The sequence below is a fragment of the Perognathus longimembris genome, chromosome 2, assembly GCF_023159225.1.
Source record: "Perognathus longimembris pacificus isolate PPM17 chromosome 2, ASM2315922v1, whole genome shotgun sequence".
NCBI classification, from domain to species: domain Eukaryota; kingdom Metazoa; phylum Chordata; class Mammalia; order Rodentia; family Heteromyidae; genus Perognathus; species Perognathus longimembris.
In genome coordinates this window covers 15944680-15967212 of record NC_063162.1, presented here as the reverse complement: position 1 = coordinate 15967212, position 22533 = coordinate 15944680, and the positions used below count along the sequence as shown (strand labels likewise).

General features: G+C 34.9%; 1 protein-coding gene across 5 annotated transcripts in view; it reads left to right on the top strand.

The window, feature by feature from the left end:
- Window positions 1–22533, top strand: part of Add3 (adducin 3) — an 85506-nt gene that overhangs the window by 39694 nt on the left and 23279 nt on the right. For 2 of the 5 annotated variants that reach the window (XM_048338290.1, XM_048338285.1), the window contains exons 1-2: window positions 7440–7547; window positions 16749–16974. In XM_048338290.1, the coding sequence (XP_048194247.1) occupies window positions 16780–16974 (195 nt within the window). In that variant the 5' untranslated portion in view covers window positions 7440–7547; window positions 16749–16779. Of the gene's footprint in view, window positions 1–916; window positions 1324–7439; window positions 7551–16748; window positions 16975–22533 lie in introns of those variants that run through there. The other 3 variants (XM_048338288.1, XM_048338286.1, XM_048338287.1) reach the window with 3 other exon arrangements.

Below are 22533 nucleotides of genomic sequence, written 5' to 3'. Positions count from 1 at the left end.
TACACGAGGCCCTAGGTTCGATTCCCCAGCACCACATATACAGAAAACGGCCAGAAGCAGCGCTGTGGCTCAAGTGGCGGAGTGCTAGCCTTGAGCGGGAAGAAGCCAGGGACAGTGCTCAGGCCCTGAATCCAAGGCCCAGGACTGGCCAAAAAAAAAAAAAAAATACTAAATGCCCAATACTGCAGACTGATTTATTCTTTCAGTATGAGGGAATAACAGTTGGTGAGAGTAATGTAACAACATTTTCCTCTAAAAATAATATTTTCTTGGTTTTCTCCCAAAACCTTTTCCATTGCTTCTTTTAAATCCCCTGTAAATAATTACATTGCTCTTTGCACATGTTTGGATATTTTAATCAGAGAAATTTATCTTTTATTTATTTCATGATTATATGAATCAAATGAAAAATAAATGTCTCTGTGCATATACATAAATTGGTATATTGATTAAAATCACTTTAAACAATTATCAGATGTATTATGATAGTTTCAATAAAAAGATTTTTAGATAGACTTTATGCATATGTTCTATGAAATATTGTAAGTTATAAAACGAAGATTCTTAACAAATAATTTGAAAGTATAAGTATTAAAATTTTAAAGTGTAATATGCATAGTAGTGATTTTCATTGAAAATTTGTAAGGCTACAAACCTTGTGTTTGAAGGCAATGGTAATTGCTAGTTGGTAATAAAATAATTGAACATGGACTTCATCAAACAATAATTCTATAGTTCAACTTACCATTTATGTCATTGCCAGAAGCAGAATATTAATAAAGAGAAAAATGAGCAATTTATTTGTCTTCATGTTTGTCCCTGATAGAGGCCGAAGAAATGTACAGAATGAGCAACATTTCTAACACCTTGAGAAATGTAAAAACTGCTGTTGCTAAACTTAGAAGTTGGTACTTCCTTTATAGTAGTCTACTTCCACCTAACATTGTGTTGGTTGATCTTCAAGAATTATCCTGTGTTTTATCAATTTATTCTTGACCAAAAAAAAAAAGAGAAAGAAATATGTCTATAGGCAGGAAAGCTAATGTACAAACAAGAACTCGCCCCATTTCTTTGAGCATGATAAACCAATTAATTTTGACTCTGAGGCCCTGGACAATGTTGTGGTGATGGTGACGTTGATGTGCACTTACTGAAATCTGCCTGGGTGTGTTGTTTCCCTCAGAGCGGGCTCCACCCTTGCTCCAACCACACCAGTGAGGATATCTTGCTGTTTAAAACAAAGTTCACTTTTAGGGCAGCATTGCATCAGAATTGCCACACAAAAACCAGCTAAAGAAATGTACAGCAGCTTCATTTTTTTCTGTAAGTAATGGATTGTCTTTTGTATTACTGATAGCCCACAGCTTAGGGAGAAGCATAGATAAGATACATAGTTAATTTTGTGCCAGCTGCTAGTAACATGCATTATTCTTCTTAGGAAGAAACCTTTGGCTTTTTTATTGAACTAATTATTTTCTTTAATAATCTGGGGTTTTTTTCCTTAAAATTATTTTTAAGTGTTTGGTGATGACATTAACAGTTCACACGAAGGAAAATATTAGTAGTCTCACAACTGCTAATTACTTAACATAAAAGTGTTTGAGGTACTGTTTTGCACTGAGGTTTTTGGACCCTTTTATAACATAATCTGGTAATACTGAATTTCGAGACATCGTGGCATGAACTTTGTGTGTAAGAGTGGGTTCATTGAATTAAAAAAGGCAGCATCTAAAGAGCCTTTATTTCTGTCATAATGATGCTTTGTCTGTTGCTGTTGAGTATTTGTCAGAAGAGTTGGAGCAGGCTATAGCCCAAAGTTCTGTTCCATGCCTCGGCAGTTCCTGCAGTTCCGTGACTGTTTTCTCTAGCTTATGACATGAATGGTAAGTCAAACTATAGGAGAATTATTGTTCAATGAGATCGATGTTCAACAATTTTGTCTTTGCAAAGGAGTCTGACTTTCACTTCTCACATACTGGTGCTGTAACTGGATTTTAAGTGCCTGTGAAGTGTTTGATTATTCAGTGCTAAAATGGGCATGTACACAAGGCTGAGCTTTGTGATGTTTGTATTGAATTTTGTCTCCCTCTGTTTTGTGTTTATTGTACACTCTTCTAAAAGAGTAGATATATCCATCCAGTGCAATTTTCACTAGTTGACTTGCATTCAAACTTGAATGTTGAAAATGTAATGTTTGCCAGGTGACATTTGTTTCATCCTTTTGGTCTCAGATTTCCTGACATCACCATGCTTTGTTTTTCTCTTTGTAACTTAGTTATAATGGTATTTAGTAATCTTCTAACTTCACAAGGAGGTATGAATAAAGTACAATCCTAGAATCACAGAGAAAAGTTCTAGTCAGGGAATCAAGAGACTGATTTACTTCTTTGTACTTAGCTAAAGTTCAACTATTCCAAGACCTTTTCCAATTTAGAATACCCTAAACTTCTTCAAGAAACTATACATTTATTTCAGAAACTTTAAAGGCAATGTATTAGAACTGAGAAAAAATTGTAGATAACTCAGAATTCTTACAAGTGGTACAGAAAATAAAGCTTTAGTTTAAATAAGTTGTGTGTCTGAAGATTATTTTTTTGATATTTAAGGAGTAAATCTGGCTATTATCTTCTCACCCCAAAGCCTCCTGATTAAAATGAAATCAGCCTCTAACAACAGTGTAGATGTTTACCTTCAATTGCTTGCTCAATTTAGTTTTTAATTATTCAGCTTTGGATAAGCAGCTTTCAAACTCTTTTTCAATATACATCAAGATCCAATACAGACATGTACCACTCAGTCTCTGAAATAAGTTCTCCTAGAAGACAGAAAACAGACAAGTAGACGTGTTTCAGCATCCTGATATTCATGTTGTTCAACTCTCTTTTAATTGTTCAAAGGAGTTATAACATGGAAGCCTACCCCTGCATATATGTCAGTTTGATCATGTATATATACATATGGCCCTGTATGTTTTCCTTTATGTATACATTTTGCTCTAATTTTCACATATAAAAGAAAACATGAACCCTTTTTTCTCAGAGCCCGACGTATTTCATTCAATACAGTTTTTCCAGGTCCATCCAGCTCCTTACAAATAACATAATATTATTCTAGTAGATGAATAAAATTCTATGTATATATAAAAATCACATAAAAAAAACTATTCATTGGTTGTAGGGTTTCTGGACTCTTTCCATAATATGACTATTGTGAATAATGCTGCAGTGAACATGGGTCTGCAGGTGTCTTTTTTGTCCTGACTTGAAGTCTTTTTGGTTAAATTCCTGCAAGTGGCATTACTTGATCGTAATGTAGTTTTATTTTTGTTGGTTGTGGGGCTTGAAGTCAGCACTTGGGTGCTGTCTCTGAGCTTTTTCTGCCTAAGGCTAGTGCTCCAACGCTTCTGAGCCACAGCACCACTTCCAGTTTTCTGGTGGTTAACTAGAGATAAGAGTCTCATAGACTTTCCTGCCCAGACTGGCTTGGAACCACAATCCTCAGATCTCAGCCTCCTGAGAAGCTAGGATTACAGGTGTGAGTGAGCCACTGGCTCCCAGAAAGAAATATGTTTACATTTGGGGGGGAGGGAGTGTCATTCACAGGGCTTGAACTCAGGACGTGGGCACTTTTGGTTTTTTTAATGTATCTAAATACTGCCTTTCATTGTAACTGGTAACATTCCCACCAGTAGTGTATTAGAGTTCTTTTTTCCCTATATCCTGCCAGTATTTGTTGTTCATATTCTTTTTTTTTTTTTTTTTTTTTTTTTTTTTTTTTGCCAGTCCTGGGCCTTGGACTCAGGGCCTGAGCACTGTCCCTGGCTTCTTCCCGCTCAAGGCTAGCACTCTGCCACTTGAGCCACAGCGCCGCTTCTGGCCGTTTTCTGTATATGTGGTGCTTGGGGAATCGAACCTAGGGCCTCGTGTATCCAAGGCAGGCACTCTTGCCACTAGGCTATATCCCCAGCCCTGTTGTTCATATTCTTGAAGCTGGCCATTCTGACTAGAGTGAATAGAATGGTTTTTGTTTAGTTTGCATTTCCTTTAGGGCCAGGGATATTGAGCCTTCATGTATTCTTTGGCCATTTGTACTTCTGAGAAGTGTCTGTTTAGCTCCTTTACCCATTTATTAATTGAGTCATTGATTCTTTAGGGTTTTAACTTTTTAGCTCCTTGTATATTATGGTTATTAGACCCTTTATTGGTATGTAGCTAGCAAAGATCTCCTCTTCTATAGGGTGTCTTTAACTTAGTGACGATATCTCTCACTGTGCAGAAGCATTTTAGCTTGATGTAATACCATTTGTCAACTCTCTCTTCTATTTGCTGAGCCCTTGGAATTTTATTCAGGAAATTTCTGCCTATGCCAATAAATCATATTGTTTTCTCTACTATTTCCTGTAGTAGTTTCAGAGTTTTAGGTCTTAACTTGAAGTCTTTGATCTACTTTGAGTAGATGAATTAGTACAAGATTAAAGACAGGGATCCGGTTTCAGTCATCTACAGGTAGGTATCTATTTTTCCCAGCACCATTTGTTGAAGAGGCTATTCTTTGTTCCAACATGTATTTTGGCTCGTTGGTAAAAAAATAAAATAAAATTTAAAAAAATCAGATGGCTGTAGGTGTGTAGGTTCATTTCTAGATCTTCTAGTTGGTTCTGTTGGTCTTAAGATCTGTTTTTATGTCAGTCCAAGTAGTTTTTGTTATTATGACTTTATAGTATAGTTTAGTTTGAAGCCTGGAATTGTAATACCTCCTGCATTGTTTTGGATTTGTTTGTTTGCTTAGAAATGCTTTGGCTATTCAAGTCCTTTTGTTCTTCCATATGAATTTTTAAATTGATATCTCTTATCTCTGTGGAGAATTATATTTGTGTCTTGACAAATAATATTGCATTTAATTTGTAGATCACCTTTGGTAGAATGGCCATTTTAATGATGTTCTGCCAATCCATCAATGTGGGAGATATTTCCATCTTCCACTGCTGTCTTCAATACTTTCTTCTAAGTTCTATAATTTTCATTGTAGAAGTCATTCATCTTGTTAGGTTAGGTTGATTCCAGGGGTTTGATGTTTCATTTTGATTTGATCTTTTGTTTGTTTGTTTGTTTTGTGTTTGTCTAGGGTGTAGTATTGTCCCTGAGATTTTTTTTAAAGGAGTTACCATTTATGAATACAATGCATCTTGATTGATGTCACTTCTTTCATTGTTCTTCCCCACCCCTTTTATCCCCATCCCTCCTTTTTTTGTTTGTTCGTTTTTGTTTTGATCCTATTGTGAATGGACCTATTCTACTTTACCCCTCCATCTGCCTATTTGGGATATCACAGAAAAGCTACTGATTATTGTGTGTTGATTTTATATCCTTCTACTTCATTAAAGGTGTTTATCAGCTCTAGGAATTTTGCAATTGTTTACTGTTTTCTTGATAGTCTTTCTGATAGCCATTCTGACTGGCATGAGATGAAATTATAGTTTCATTTACAAATTGGAAATCAGGTGGTTTTGATTTGCATTCCTGTAGTGGCTAAAGACATTGGACCTTTTTTCATGTTTTAACTTATTTGAGCTTCTGTTCAATTCATTTTAGCATTGGTTGATTGAATTATTTCTTTTGGTATCAAAATTTTTAGTTTTTCTAAATATTATGGATATGAATTCCGTGTTGGCAATTCATCCCATTCTATAGGTGGTCCTCTTCACTCTGGTAATTATTTCCCATGCCAAAGCTTTTTAATTTGATGTACTTGGATCTGTCAGTTCTTGCTTGTGTTTCCTAAGCTGTGATGGTCCCCTTCAGAAAGGCATGTGTGTGCATATGTTTTCTCTATATTTCATTTTAAGTAGTTTCAAAATTTCAAATCTTACGTTAAAATTTTTTATCCTTTTTGAATTGGCTTTTTCAACATGGTAAGAGATAGGGATCTAGCTTCAGTCTTCAACATGTGGATATCCAGTCTTTCTAGAACCATTTGTTTGAAGAGACTGTCTTTTCTTCAAGTGTATGTTTTCAGCACTTTGTCAAGAATCAAGTGGCCGAAGCTGTATGTGTCTGTTTATATCCTTTGTTACCCAAACTCTTCTCATATACAAAAGAAGCTTCTAGTCTGTCATCTTATCGAGAAGGCCTACCTCATTCTAAGAGAATGTTTAATATCGAACCATACTTCGGTTAATATAGATATGCATACTATAAATTGATCATTCCTATTTTAATGACTAGTTTATTTCCGTGCTGCTTCTACCAAATATGCTTTTGCTTTCAGTCCCATTTTTGGACAGTATCCAGGAAGCAGAGGCTCTTGTGAAAGGGTGATAGTGCTCTGTGGAAATGGAGATCCTTCTCACCTACTTGTCTTTATAGGCCATGCACGGTAGGCCTCAGTATTATAACCATAGTTAGTGGGTAAGAACTTCTGTGGAAGGGAATATTGCTCAGTACAATAGTGAAAGTATGTTGGATTCAAAGTCAGGCAACATGAGTGTTTGAGATGGGTATTGTGAGCAGTTTATCTAACCTTTTTTTTTTTTTTTTTTTTTTGGCCAGTCCTGGGCCTTGGACTCAGGGCCTGAGCACTGTCCCTGGCTTCTTCCCGCTCAAGGCTAGCACTCTGCCACTTGAGCCACAGCGCCGCTTCTGGCCGTTTTCTGTATATGTGGTGCTGGGGAATCGAACCTAGGGCCTCGTGTATCCGAGGCAGGCATTCTTGCCACTAGGCTATATCCCCAGCCCTATCTAACCTTCTTGATCCTCAGTTTTACTATCTATAGCATAGATTTTGAAATAGATGAGTTCTAATGCACTTTTCAACATAACATTTACATAGTACTTTGTGGGAATGTTGATTTAAGCTAAATAACCCAAATTACATGAAATTTATGTTATTTAAATTAAGAACATATGGCATAGTCTGTAATTTATTTAACCTGCTTGCTATATATCCTAAACTATTTGAACCTTTGTTTTATAGAAACTGTCCTTTTCAACAAAAATAATAATACTCAGAGGTATAAAACACATTCCAAGAAATAAAAGCAAGTGTTTTGTTCAGGCTTAAATATTTGAGGAAAAAATTGTGATGTTATATTTGCTTTTAAAATGGATCTTTGTAATTTTCAGAGTCTAGGCTAAGGCTATTCAGTGCTAATCCTAAGGCTTTGAAATTTGGCTATAAGTTCTGTATTTAAAATGTTTTCATATTTTAGCTCTCTAATCCGTTTTCTTGCTTCTTTGAATGTTGAAATTGACATTACTTCACATAAGTGACATTTTCTTACTTGGTGCTGAGAACCAAGCAACTTTAGAAATGAATTGTACCCTTTATCCTGCCAGCAGAGTTATAGAGTTACACAGCAAAGTTATAAAGTAACAAAAGAAGGAATTTTTGCTGAATCATAGATTTTATGTTTGGCATTGCCTGTTTCACAATTTTAATCACAAAATTAAGTCAAATGACAGCTGTTCTAAAGGCAGGTGGCATGAGAACTTCATCATTTGAATTTTTGTGTTTATAACTAGAATATAAAAAGACATTTTCTTGGCCTGGAGGTAGGTAAGGTCTGTGTGTTTGTGTGCTAGTTTCTTGACAGAAGACTTGATAGACTTTAAGTGTACTTCTTTTAAAATTCTGAAATTATCTATTTTTTAAATAGTGCTAGAAATTAATGACATTTAATGTTAATTTGTATACAAATTCTTTGACATGTTTCCATTTAGCATAAGGTATTATTCAAGTCCTAGAAACTAAGCATTAAATAAATGATGACTGAGAGATTATCATTGTAATCTCTTAAAGTAACTTTCTAATTTTCTCTTTTCTTGGAGTTTTCTAATATCCACTAGTGAGTGGAAATTGGCAGAAAAATGTCTTTAAATTCAATTCTGAAAAAAATAAAGAAAACAATGTAAACTTTCAATGTTTTAACAAGAGTCTTAATGTCTTGTTAGGGCAGCTATCAATTACTGTAGGCTTTTCTGTGTATGAATCTTCTAATAAATTTCTTACTAATTAAATTTTAAAAATAAGTGTTATCGTACTTGGAGTAAGTGAGCTTCAGTTTTTGCCTACTAAAATGTGAGAGATAAAGCCTGTTACAAGTATTGTCCTTCATATATTGATGCTTTTTCAACAATTACTTGAAAATTGTCTTACATTGTTTTGATGGCACCTCCCAAAAGTTTGTCAAACTATCCCATCCATTTTAGCATTTACAACTAAGGAAATTCTCCATAGTTAGGAATATACAGGATGCTGCTATCTACAGGATGTTGAACAAACTTTGTCTGAAACATTTGAAGCCATTTTAGGAAAACATTCCTGTGATAGCAAAATTGTAGGTTGAGTTGAAGGAAAATGCTATTTTAAATGACAGCAAGGGGGTGGGGGTCTTTCTCATTACTCTGATCTCTTACACATTCCCAAAAGGAATTGCTGTTTCTGCTTTGTCCCTCTGTGTTTGGTTAGAGTCCTGTGACACACAGTGGGAATTCATTTCCTATCAGGAAATGCTGATTTTCAATGTATTATCTTGTTGAGGCAACCACAGTGAACAATGGGCTATTAATGTTTTAGAACAACAAGTGTCATAACTAGGCCAATATTTGCTTTGTTTTGAGTATTACTCTAAAAAAAGTTTTGATTGGGCTTCAGAATACATTGGACTATCAGTAAGTAGCCTAGATATAAAAAACCATTACAACTTAAAAAAATGGAGAGAAAAGTGCAGAACTTTTGCAGCCTTTCTCTACTCACTTCCTGTGTATAGAGACATGGGTTATTTCAAGCACATCTTTGGGTGTGAAAAAATGTTCTTTTAAAAGCCTATTTTGATCATTGAGAAACATTCCATGAAATGTATATAAAGAGAGAAGCTTAAAACTAAGGTTCCTCCTCTTTGAAATATTAAACTTTTGTGAACTGCTGTATTCAGTTTGGGGTATTTATATTTTGCAATATATGTGAGAAAACTTTATTTGGGAGTTGGTAACTTTTTTAAAGCTTCATTATTTTCATAGAACTATAAAGTAGAAAAATTTACTTGAATTAGTGGTCAGTTAATACCAAGTCACTACTATATGTGATAAGAGTATAATAAAATTTCAGAGCTTAAAGGGAACACTACAGAGCATGTGGCCAAATCTTATTTTTATATGTGAAGAAATTCAGATCTTTACTTTTGTAATTTTTTATCAGTAATCCTTAACTATTGGATATCATTATGTATATGTGTATATGATATGTGTATATATATGATCTATACACATACTCTTTTGGCAGTTGTCATAAACTGCTTTCTACTGCCAGTAACTTTTCAAACAGGCAGGTCCTAGTTCTCTGTGTGATTAAATTAGAAAGTCCTTAAGGTAAAGAGCTGGACTTGTGCCTTGTGTTTCTTTATACCCTTTCCCTGACAACTTAATTAATGTTTGCTGGTTAAATCAGAGTGTTTTGGTTTTTGGAAGATTACATTTTGTAGTATGATTTCTATCTGGTCTTAGAACATAGCAGTAAGTGTAGATTTATTTATTCTTTTTGTACCTTCACCCTTTTTTGTAGTGGTTTTTTAGCCTAGTAAAGACATTTCAAATAGAGGTCAAAATAGTATGAGGCTCTGTGCTTCTGAATTGCAACCAAGGACCCCAGAGTTGTAGCACTTGTACTCTCATTTATATGTTTAAAATAACCCTTTCATGCTGAGCACTGGTAGCTTACACCTGTAATTCTAGCTGCTTAGGAAATTGAGTTCTGAGGCTCTCAATTTGAAGCCAGCCTAGGCAAGAAAGTCTAACTCTCATCTCCAATTAACCACCCCAAAACCTGAAGTGGAACTGTGGCTTAAGTGGTAGAGTGCTAGTCTTGAGCACAAAAGCTCTGGGACAATGCCCAGGCATTGAGTTCAAGCCCCACAAATTACAAAATAAAATAACCATTTCAGCTCTTTGCAAAGCTGTAGAACTATTCCTTGACAGTAGATACTGAGTAGATTGAAAAGATTTGCCAAACTCTGGAAAGTTGCTTAACTTTCTAAGCTTTATGAAGATAGTTTACATTTGACAATAAAGTACTGGTGTAGGCTTTAAGTCATGCTAAAAAGGCACTCTATAACTAAGCTGTGAGTCTAGTCTTTGTGAGCCTCAGAAGAACAAGAATACTACTTCACGCCCGAATTTAAAATATAGCAAGCAGTTTAAGTGGACTCTTCAAGGGCTGGGGATATAGCCTAGTGGCAAGAGTGCCTGCCTTGGATACACGAGGCCCTAGGTTCGATTCCCCAGCACCACATATGCAGAAAACGGCCAGAAGCGGCGCTGTGGCTCAAGTGGCAGAGTGCTAGCCTTGAGCAAAGAGAAGCCAGGGACAGTGCTCAGGCCCTGAGTCCAAGGCCCAGGACTGGCCAAAAAAAAAAAAAAAAAAAGAGTGTGTGAGTGAGCACAAAAAAGCTCAGTCATAAAGCTTACTCGGCTATAAATCACCTTGAAAGTTGAAAGAAAACCTTTCTCATTATTTTAAATGCTATACATTGATTTAATTTCTTATGAAATAACACCCTGTTACTGTTTCATGTGTTGTTAACCCCTAAATGCATACCTAAGCCCCTTAAAATCAAGAAATTGAAACTTGAGGTATTAACTTTGTTTTCAAGGAAAGTTTAACATTTTATTAACATTTTATTTACTGTATAGTAACTTCTAAGAATGAATTTATTACCAAAACCTTTCATTAGAGGAAACATTTTTAGAGCAGTTCAATTTTTTTTTTTTTTTTTGCCAGTCCTGGGACTTGGACTCGGGGCCTGAGCACTGTCCCTGGCTTCTTTTTGCTCAAGGCTAGCACTCTGCCACTTGAGCCACAGCGCCACTTCCGGCCGTTTTCTGTTTATGTGGTGCTGGTGCTGGGGAATTGAACCCAGGGCCTCATGTATATGAGACAAGCCAAGCACTCTTTGCCACTAGGCCATACCCCCAGCCCCAGAGCAGTTCAAATTTTAAATCTTTCATACATTGACAGACCGTATGGTCTACATTCCACATTCTATACATCTAGATCATGTGAAGGAGTAAGCTATAGGGTATATCTTACAGAGTAAGATAAATTGAGTGACTTGGGCAAGGTATATCCTCTCTTGGAATTTGTTTCACCATATGGAAAAATGACCAAGTACAATAAATCAATATCTTATATCTCTTTAAGCTCTAACATCTTTAAATCCAAGGTTGTTCTCTTTTTTTTTTTTTAAGACAGACTTTACTTTTTTAGGACAGTTTCAAATTTACAGAACTGCAAAGATAAAATGAAGAATTCCTATACGTAAGGATATTCTTTTCCTTTTGATTCTAATTATTATCAGTACTTCTCGTAAATTATGATTATTTTTTATTATTCTTAGGATAAATGTTATATTCTTTATACTTCTAAAATCTGTGTTTCTGTTTTATAAGTGTTTTCAGGGGTTGGGAATATGGCCTAGTGGCAAGAGTATACATGGAGCCCTGGGTTCAATTCCTCAGCACCACATATATAGGAAAGGCCAGAAGTGGCACTGTGGCTCAAGTGGTAGAGTGCTAGCCTTGAGCAAAAAGAAGCCAGCGAGACAGTGCTTGGCCCCTGAGTTCAAACCCCAGGACTGGCAAAAACAAACAAATAAATAAACAAAATGTTTTCACAAAGTAAAGATTGAATCAGTTTAATGATTTCTTTTTTTCTTGAATTAAATATTATACTGTTTAGCTCTTCACTTGAATTTTCTTACTTAGAGTTAAGTTTGCAAACAATGGTTAACTTTTTGAATTTTCATCCTTTTATCTACTCATTTCTAATCTTCTTACTATCTCTACATGTCAGAAAGAATCTTGATCCTTTTTCTCTTAAGTGAATTAACTATCATAAAACACCCAAATGTAAGCACATGTTTCAAAATTCTGATTCATATCAACTAAGCCTCGCTTTTCAAAGCTAAATCCTATTTTTCAGAGTTCTTTAAATGAACCAACAAACTTCTAAGAAAGTTAATATTCTGGATGAACAATGGGGATCTAGAGGAGTCTAGAGGAGCTCAAAATTTGTCATTAATAGTTTAGATTATACTTTATAGATGACTTAATTGGTAACAAGGGATTTTTAATTTATTATTGGTTTGATAGTGAAATTCCTGAGTGGCAAGCCCTAGGTTTCATTCTTTGAAGTTCATGTTAACTTCATTGTAAAAATACTTGGATTTTCCAAGTTCTTACCTCCATGTGTCCATGATTATATGGCTGACTTGGGAGATGCAAATCACCTAGCACATGGGGATTATTTGTATAACGTGTAATAGTTAACTTTAGATCTAAAGGATGATTTGTTTGGTGGAGAGGGGCAGGTTTAGGGGGGGAAATCTTTTGTAAGACAAATTTCTGAGGCTCGTATACACACACACACACACACACACACACACACACACACACACACACACACACACACACACACACACACACACCCCTCTTTTTGTGGACTTGCATTTAAAACATCACCAAATTTCTAAAATCCAGGTTATAACCAAAAAGCATTCTTGAAAGTAATTTTCAGGTGCCATTTCATGTGCTTAATTAAGTGGCATTTTTATGGTTCCATGTTAGAGAAACAGATCAAGTTGTGATTATCTTCAACCCCTCTTACCAGACAATATAGGAAGATGGGGACATATCCCTCAAATCCCATTCCTTTGAGGTAAGAGTGTGTTGAATTACCTATCATTTTCTGATTGACTTTTGTAGCTGTATTTTATAAATAACTGAAATACTAGAACAAAGTAAACTCCTGGGACTTTGTCACACCCTAGATTTTTAAATATTTCTAATATTTTCTCCACTTTAAAAAATAAAGCACTTTGTCTTACTTTTGGTGCCCTTTCAGCTCTCCCTAACCTCACTTATCACAGTAACTACATGAGGTATGAAATGTAGAAGTATAGCCCAAAGTAATGTCAGTTTTCTTGACTAGCCTTTGAATAAGTTTTTCTTTTACAAATTAAAAGAAAAAAATAATAATGTTCACTGTAGGATTGCTTGTGTTTCTTCAGATTGAGCAAATAGAATTTCTTCCATTAAAACCTCAGTTTGGGGCAAGAGCACTTGCCTCGTATACATGAAGCCCTGGGTTCGATTCCTCAGCACCACATATATAGAAAACAGCCAGAAGTGGCACTGTGGCTCAAGTGGCAGAGTGCTAGCCTTGAGCAAAAAGAAGCCAGGGACAGTGCTTAGGCCCTGAGTTCAAGCCCCAGGACTGGCAAAAAAACAAACCCTCAGGGTCTAGCCAGGCACTGGTGGCTTACACCTTCATCCTAGGTAGCTTACTCAGGAGATTGAGATCTATGGATCGCTGTAGGAAGCCAGCTCAGACAGGAAAGTCCTTGCGATCCTTATCTCCAGTTAATTACCAAAAAAGTTGGAAGTAGAGCTGTGTCTCAAGTGGTAGACCCACTAGCGTTGAGCAAAAAAAGCTCTGGGACCATGCCCAGGCACTGAGTTCAATCAAGCCCCAGGACCAGCACACACACAAAAAAACAAAAACCACCACTTCTTAAGAAATAAATGCAACATTGATTGAAAGTTAGGGACATTAAGTATTTTTATATTACCTGTGTCCTAATAGTCATTTTGAAAAAAGGTTTAATGAGAATAAGTATTGCAGTAGTAGGTAGGAATGAATTTGACTTTAAACATGACTCTCAAGAAAATGTCAAAAAAAAAAAAAAGAAAGGGCTTTTGATTTGTGAACTTAGTGCTTAACAAGTAATTAGAGACTTAAGCTCCCTAAACTTAATGAATTCCCTAAACTGTGGAAGTTTATTGGGGCTTTTTTGAGGGGAACAACAAGTTGTTTGTAGGATTTTTTTTTTTTTTGGTGTGTGTGTGTGTGTGTGTGTGTGTGTTGCTGTTTAAAATTTTTATTGTTTTTGCTCAGGAGTACTAACGTGGTAATGAGCCAGAGTGATCTTTCTTTAAAATTCATAATCTCCACGATTCTTGTTTTTGTATACTTCTCATTTATCATGAGTTGACAAGTTCTAGGTAAGAAATACTAAGAAGTTATCTATGTAGAACGTAGTACCAGGTTGTTGTTGAAAAAAACTACTTATTTGTAGTTCAGAAATGCATGTGTGCATATATAGACACATATTTGTATTTTGTCTATCTCTGACCAGTTTCTCTTATTTACCCATTCAGTTGGTATTTTTGCATTAACTCTTTAAGATCACAAGTCATTTTTCAAGGTTTGTTTCATAGTAATGGCCTCAGCTTTCAAATGATGGTTAGTTCAATTTACAGATAAAAGTAAAACTCAATACAATTTTTTAGCACAAATGCTATTTTATTGACAGCCTATACAAATAAGATATAGCACTTGTCTGTCAGGTTAACAAATAACAACTTCCAAAATATTGATTTGTGCCCATGTGGTCTTTTCAGGTGTTAGCTAATTTAAAGGCCTTTTCCATGTTTTTAGTTCCTTATTGCTTGGAACACAAAGTTATAAGTGATCCTTAATATAGCTATGACACCATTTGTCATTTCCTACCTTATGAAGTTGCCTTATCTCCTAATACTGCTTGTCTTTATGCAGCTTTCACAAGTACTACTGGAAAAAAAAAATACTTAGGATGAAGCATTCTCAAACAGCCATATGGTGTAATGGAGACAGATGTGGTCTAGTAGAACTTGGATCAACTGTGATGGGGTTAGATATATAATCTACGCTACATCTCTTTAATAAGACCTCTTCATTAGTTATCTAATGTAGAAAACCAGAAATCTGGGTTAATGTTCTCTGATAAAAAAAAAATTCTCTAGCTAATTTTTTCTTTAAAGCCTTTAAATAATTGAAGCAAAAAATCAGAACTTGACATATTGGTAAATATTAGTGGGTACTTTCTAATATTTAATAACTTAGTTACTTAAGGAAAACTTTGTTCCCTCAATATTTTGGTAATACCTCCATTTTACAGCTTTCTTTATCATATATCTAGTTGTACATTCTAGATAGATGGAACATTAAGTCCATTTATAAACCCTAAAATTTTAGTACTTTTTAAAGCCTTATTTCTCAGTCAGTGGTATTTATACAATATAAACATAAATGTGTTGTGATGGGCCTGTTTTATTATATTTCATTGAAGGTAAAATTTGACCACATGGCAATCTGAAAAGGATGTGAAAATATAGTTGTCATTATTATGGTTTTATAGCAATATATGATACATGAGATTTCAGTTTTATAAAAACTACTGTAACTCCTCTAAGTATAGTTCTCTCATCTGTAAAATGTGGTCCTTGAATCTGACATAGTTCAAGGATATAGTGTAGCTTCAATAGCCATCATATATAGTACTGAAGTCCCAATGATTGTAGAATAATTAAACTTTCTCCATTTTAGCATTTAGATGTGCCACTATATTACTCAATGTCAGATTTTTTCCATTTTTCTTGACTTTTATCTATGTCTACTTCAGTTTTGCATATCTGTCAACTTCTGAGTCAATTATATATAAAATTTTGGCTAGCAGTCAAAGATAGTGTATGTCTTTTAGAACTTGAATAAGAACTTAAAATTCTAGTTTGAAAATGTGCCTTGTTATGTTTGTACAGTGTCTTCTCTAGAACTTAAAAAAAAAAAACCTTCACAATTTTATAGTAACTTCCATCAAGAAAATCTCTAACCCAGTAAACAGGACTTGTTTTCTTTTAAACAAATATACTGCTTTGATGTCTTGTGATATCTTTGATTATTATTTTAAGTGTGAACAATAGGCCTGGTACTTGAAAGCATAGACGTGTCTTTACTTATTCTAGAGAAAGCTATTAAAAATGCCAAGAATTTTTTTGAAATGACATTTATAAGTAATAACTTCAAAAGATTATTTATAACATTTCTAATGTAGATATAATATAAACCAGATTGGTTTGGGAAAGAGTTAGATGTAGCAAAAGAATCCAATCAACCTCACTTATGGAACACCCAGCCACTGTGGGGATTACACAAAAGGTCTCCATTTCCAGATGTTCAAGGTGTTCATGAGCTTCTCATGTGGGATTTGTGAATAAGACCTTTATTGAGATGTAATTCACACACCATACAATTTCCCATTTAAAGTATACTCTTTAATGGTGGGTTTTGGCAGGGGTCGGGAGGTTGCCTGGGTACCCCCCAGGTCTCTGAACTTCTTTTTGCTCAGGGCTAGCACTCTACTACTTGAGCTACAGCTCCATTTCCAGCTTTGAGGTGGGGGGGGGGGGGGGAAGGAATAGGTAATTAGAGATAAGAGTCTCACAGACTATCCTGCCCAGGCTGGATTCAAACTGTATCCTCAGATTTTAGCCTCCTGAATAGCTAGGATTGCAGGTGTGAGCCAGTGCCGTGTGTGTGTGTGTACACACATGTCAGTACTAGAACTTGGGCCTATTTCTTAGGTTTTTCACTGGCCCTTTACTACTTGAGCCAGAGCTCTACTTCCAGCCTTTTCCTAGTTAATTGGAGATAAGGAGTTTCACAGACTTTCCTTTACTGGGCTGGCATTGAATCACAATCTTTAGATCTCAGCCTAAGTAGGTAGGATTGGGGGAATGAGCCCCTGTACCTGGTTTAGAAGCTCCTTTTATAAAGATGGTTCACATGTTGCTCTTATCAGCAAGATTTAAAAAATACTTTATGATTCCTGTGAAATTTGAGTTTTGTAATGAATATCCTCCTGTCTTTGTGTTTACTATAGAGAATAAGCGGAATCTACAGACTTGAATTATGAGTTCAGATACCAGTCAAGGTGTGATCACTACTCCTCCTCCTCCCAGCATGCCTCACAAAGAGAGATACTTTGATCGAATTAATGAAAATGACCCAGAATACATACGAGAGAGGAACATGTCTCCTGATCTACGACAAGACTTCAATATGATGGAGCAGAGGAAACGAGTTACTCAGATTCTTCAGAGTCCTGTGAGTTGAAATAATTACAAACCTGTAATTTTTCTGCAGAAACTTTGATATGAAGTAGGATCTACCTTCAACCACATGGGTTAAAATAAAATAGTGATGAACAACTATTTGCTTAAAGAAGAAATGGTACCTAAGTTATATTTTTGATGTGCAGAGATTTATAACAAATTATTTATGTTAGGTAATATTCATCTTTGTGTGTTTTCTGGATGTAATGTTTCATCAAAGAAGAAAGATAGTTTTACTGAATTTAAGAATACCCAATTCAGATTATCTATGAAAGAAAGGAAGGCATAACTCAAATCATAGGAACCAAGAGCTAAGGTATATTCCATGTGCATATTTTCTTCTTTCTTTGAGTAGCTTCATACCCTGAGAAGCTTAGAACAACAAAGATTTTGGTTTCTGTGAATTATGTCAGATTGATGATAATCACTTGCTATATGTACACAAATGTCTACATACCCCAAATTAACTAAACATTATAAATTAATCTGGAGCTGAAAATTCTGACTGCACCATGCTTTTATATCATATCTATTAATTCTCTCCCAAACCCTTAGTGTAACCTTTAGTGTCACAGATAAGAGATAGAAAATGAAAGGGCAGTTTCATTTAAGATGCAAAATTAATTTATAACCTTATATGTAGTAAAGATCCTGGGCCTCTGAAGGCATAGTACATTGAACATAGGCACATGGTGTCCAGGTTAGGATTATTATTAGGATTCTAATTTAGATACTAAAGTAAGCACCAGGGCATTAGGCTGCCTGAAATGGCCCTGATAAATCATTTTTGTTGTACCCTTGTGAATTTAATCACAACCTTGAATCCAAAGCCAAACAAGAATTCTTCCCTCTGATTCTTCCATACTGTTGTCCTTGATGAAAGCTGTGAAGTCCAAGTTATAAAAGCAATACAAGCTCTGAGGAATGTTCAAAGTGTAGCACCCATTTTACAGAAACCCTTTCCAAATGAAATGGAGACTAACCAGAGAAGTCATGATGAGGGAGTATTGCTCAGTGCCTTACTTTATGCAAACCTGAGTTTTGTCTTTACAAGTACTTGAAAAGTACATTATTTAGATAGAGGTTGACTTGTTTCTTGCTCTAAAGAGCACTACTTTAAAGAATTAACTTATTACCCAAATGATTAGTAGAATGGTTAGTATAAAATAATTGAAAGAAAGTTAAGATTTTAAAATATTAATATGTCTTTGGGAAGTGCCACGGCCTTTGTTTTATGGTATTCCTCAATTAAAGACATCATGAAATGGAATGTGATTTAATGTTTTATATTTACATGTTTTTATTTATAAAATGGCTTATCAATTTTACTTAGCCTTGGACACTTTATAACAGGAAGAGGAAGGTATATATATTGTCCTTCCCCATTCACTTAACAAGAATGATCATTTCTTTTGCCCTGAGAGGAATAAAGATGACTAAAGTTTATAAGAATTATGCATTGGTAGTTGCCCTCTATCTTTGCCTAGGGAATTTCAAATTTTGTTCGTGAAATACTTGAAAAAGTATATATGGTTCTGCCATAATTTAAAACAGTACTTCTCAATTTTAAGATAAAACTTTTCACCAAAGGAAATGATATATGATAGCCTATATTAAATATCTATTTCTTCTTTTTTAAGTTTTTATTATAAAACTGATGTACAGAGAGGTGACAGTTTCATACGTTAGGCATTGGATACATTTCTTGTACTGTTTGTTACCTTGTCCCTCATACCCCCAAATATCTATTTCTTAATAACAAATTATCCCAACACTTAACATCTTCAAACTACAAGCATTTTTTACCTCAACTTTTCTGTTAGTCAGGAATTCAAAAGCATGTTATGCCAATGGTTCTGGCTCAGCTCCTCTTAGGAAGTTCTCTCAGAGGAAGCGTCTTAAGAGAAAGCACTTTAGAGTTGTTGTTTTTTGTTGTTTTTTGTTTTGTTTTGCCAGTTCTGGGCCTTGGACTCAGGGCCTGAGCACTGTCCCTGGCTTCTTTTTGCTCAAGACTAGCACTCTGCCACTTGAGCGACAACGCCACTTCTGGCCGTTTTCTATATATGTGGTGCTAGGGAATCAAACCCAGGGCTTCATGTTTACAAGGCAAGCACTCTTGCCAGTAGGCCTTATTCCCAGACCACTTTAGAGTTTTTTTTTATAGCTTAATCTCAAACATCACATAAACATCACTTCTACCATATTTGATAGAAGTGAGTCACTAAGTCCAGTCCTTACTCAAGGGTAAAGGAATTGTCACCTATTTAGGAGAGAATTATCTATTTTCTGGTTACAGTTTATTTTGAAAAGCACTGCAGCCTGCCCTTTAGCTTTTTGTTTTCTTTCTCAACATGCAAAATAACACTCATCCTTCTCCTAACATCTCCTAAAATCTCATCTCAATTACAACATTAAATCCAGTATCTCATCGTCTGTATATGGTCCAGGGGAAGATAATCCTCCTGAGGGGATAGTTTCTTAAATACAGATCTTCAGGTACAATTCCTCTCAATCTGTTGACTATAAGGAGCCAAGTTATCTGCACATACACCTCAAATAATGATGGGACTGGTATTGGATAACTGCTATTTCTGTTCAAACCCAGAAAATTTTGGAGTTAGTGGAAGTATCAGAAAGGCAGTGGTTCAAAGCACTTATGAAATCTATTTGGGCAAATGTTTTTGGCAGTTCCTGATAAGGGCTCAGTCCTACTGTTTACCAGGAATAAGTCTCTGTGGCTCTTCACTGTGCCATAGGGGTCTTAGTCACACTGTCTGAATTACCTTTCCTTTTCCTGAAAGGTAGTCAGTTTTTGACTAACTTTTCTCTGCAATTCTGTTTGCCTACTTCCTTCTTATAGAGGGTTTTAGAAGTTCAGAGTCTTCTTTTTTCTTTGAATTTGTTCCTTTTAGCCCAAGTTTGCAGTGTGCCTGTCAAAAAAATTCTCTTTAAAATTTTGTGGATCTGCTATAAATTTTGGAGTTACTTTATTAGACAAATTGTAACCAATAAAGATTAGTTTCAAAATGTTGCTAGTTCATATTCATAAGTTACAAATTTAGGCCATCTGTTTAAAAATCTCAATTATTTGAAAAGAAAGGAAGACAGGAACTAGTAAAAGCAAAGTACAGTTTTTTATTAAATGGTTACTGTGTGTCAGGTACCTATTAAGTATGTGTGGTGATCCCTATTTTACGGATGAATAAACTGAACCTTAGACACATTAAATAACTTGCTAAATGTCTTGCAGCGTTGTTAAATGATAGGGTTAGAATTTTAACTCCAGAACACACACTCTTAACCACTTACATCATTCAGTAATATGAAAAAAAAACTAACATTCCTCATCAAATTCTAGTGCTCAAGTTAATTCAACAGAACCTGAGAAGAGTTTCTAATCACTAGACATTTTGATCTCAATGCAAATTTGGATAACAAAAATAGCATTTTATACTTTGACCTTAAAAATAAAAGTAAAAATGAATTTGTCTTATTCATGACCCCCTCAAGAAGTATTACTTTCTAGGAATTGCACAGCTCTTTTCATATTAAAATTTTTATAACAGAATTGTCTTTGAAATCCAGTACTATTGGATAAACCAGTCTAGCTTAAGATCATAATCACATCATCATTCACACAGTTGTAACTACTTTCAATGTCCCATGTGTATCTGTAGCTTCTATTATTGATGATGTTCTTGTATCACCTTCCTGTGGTTGTACCTACACTATCTCTGTAATCTTATCTGAGTATATTGGAAACCGTGTATACTGGTATTGGAACTAGGAAATTGAAAGGGAATACCCAAATCGAGAGACACAGGGTAAAAAAAAAGACAAACAACTACAAAAGCAATACTTGCAAAACTGTTTGGTGTAAGTGAACTGAACACCTCAGGGGGGGAAAGGGTAAGGGGGAAGGGGGAGGGGGGGTATGAGGGACAAGGTAACAAACAGTACAAGAAATGTATCCAATGCCTAACGTACGAAACTGTAACCTCTCTGTACATCAGTTTGATAATAAAAATTGGAAAAAAAAAGATTATGGATTCAGTAGGCAGAATTCATAAATTCTCTTTCATCAATGTATTGCCTAATGCCTGCAGAGACCCTAGTTTATAATTTACTCTCCCCCCTTTTCTCTAAATGAATTATTCAGGACAAACTGTTGGAATTATATGATGGTTAATTAAAGTTAAAAGTGTGTATAAGTGGAAGAAGATATTGAACACAGTAGATGTTTAGTAAATTCTGAATACATGAACAGATAGATGAATAGCTGAGGGGACTTTTGAGTTTTCAAGCACTCTAGTGTGATTCAACAAGCTTTTACTGAATTTGATCACTTCAAATGGAAAATAGCTGGTGGATTTCTTACACCTTACCACAGTAGGAAATGATCTGTCCTTGTTGACACATCTGCAATGTAATTCTGAAGAAAGAAAACAACAGGAATATATAAGAATAGGAAGTATTCCTCAATCACTTGACATACTATGTCAAGTACCAGAACAATATGTAACACTATAAACTTTTCAAAAGTAAGGGGGACTTCAACTTATAAACATTTTAGGATATAATGGTAATTAAGACCTGTTAAATGCCTTAATTAGAAAATTGGTTAAAACCAATATGATCTATTTGGTCATTTACAAAGCTTAAGATATAAATATTCTTTATTAACTTTGTTTTTATTTTTCCTATATGCCAGCTTCAGGAAAAGTAACAATTCTAACCTTTAGCCTTATATTTAGATTTAAATACAGAAGAAAGATCATCCAGAAGAAAATTTGTTTTTTCTCCATTCAAGAGGGCCAGTGTAATCTATTTCCAAATGAACATATTTCTTAATGGAGAACTTCTAAGTAAGTTTGTTAAGCTGCTAATCCCACTTGAAGAGACATCTCGTAACATGATTGCAGAGTGCCTTGGGAGCAGCAAGCTTATAATCCTTTTCTTTTTCTTTTTGCCCCAGTTTTCTTCTCTAGTAGATGCACAATAGATGCTCTACTATGAGGTAGAGATCCAGATGTGACACCTAAAATTTATACCTCTGATATTGATCAATATTTTATTACTCAAGTTTCCTGTAGTAGACCTTAAAATATGACTATGATGTCTTAAATTTTTATTAGCTAAAATAATGCCATCAGGTCAGCTTCTGTATATCAAATTGGCTCTCTTTCTGTGACTTAACAAATATTTCATCTGTTGCCACTTTCTCCTGAAAATTCTAATCTTAGATACAGAGCCTTAAGACTTAAAGTTTTATGATAACTTATGAATTCAAAGTTGATAACCTCACTCCCCCAACATTGAACGAAAATACATAACTTGAAAGGATGAAAGATTCAGATAAGTCTTTTAAGGCATCTTGTCTCCAACCTAAAACGTTTTTGTCATGTACATAATTTTATTATATAATGTTATTATAATTTGTATTATATTTTATTATATATCTTTATATTGTATTATATGTTTTAGGAGAGAACTGTTAAAATTGTAGTACTCTGGGGACAATCTAAGTTTTGAAATAGGATTTTGAGTTGAA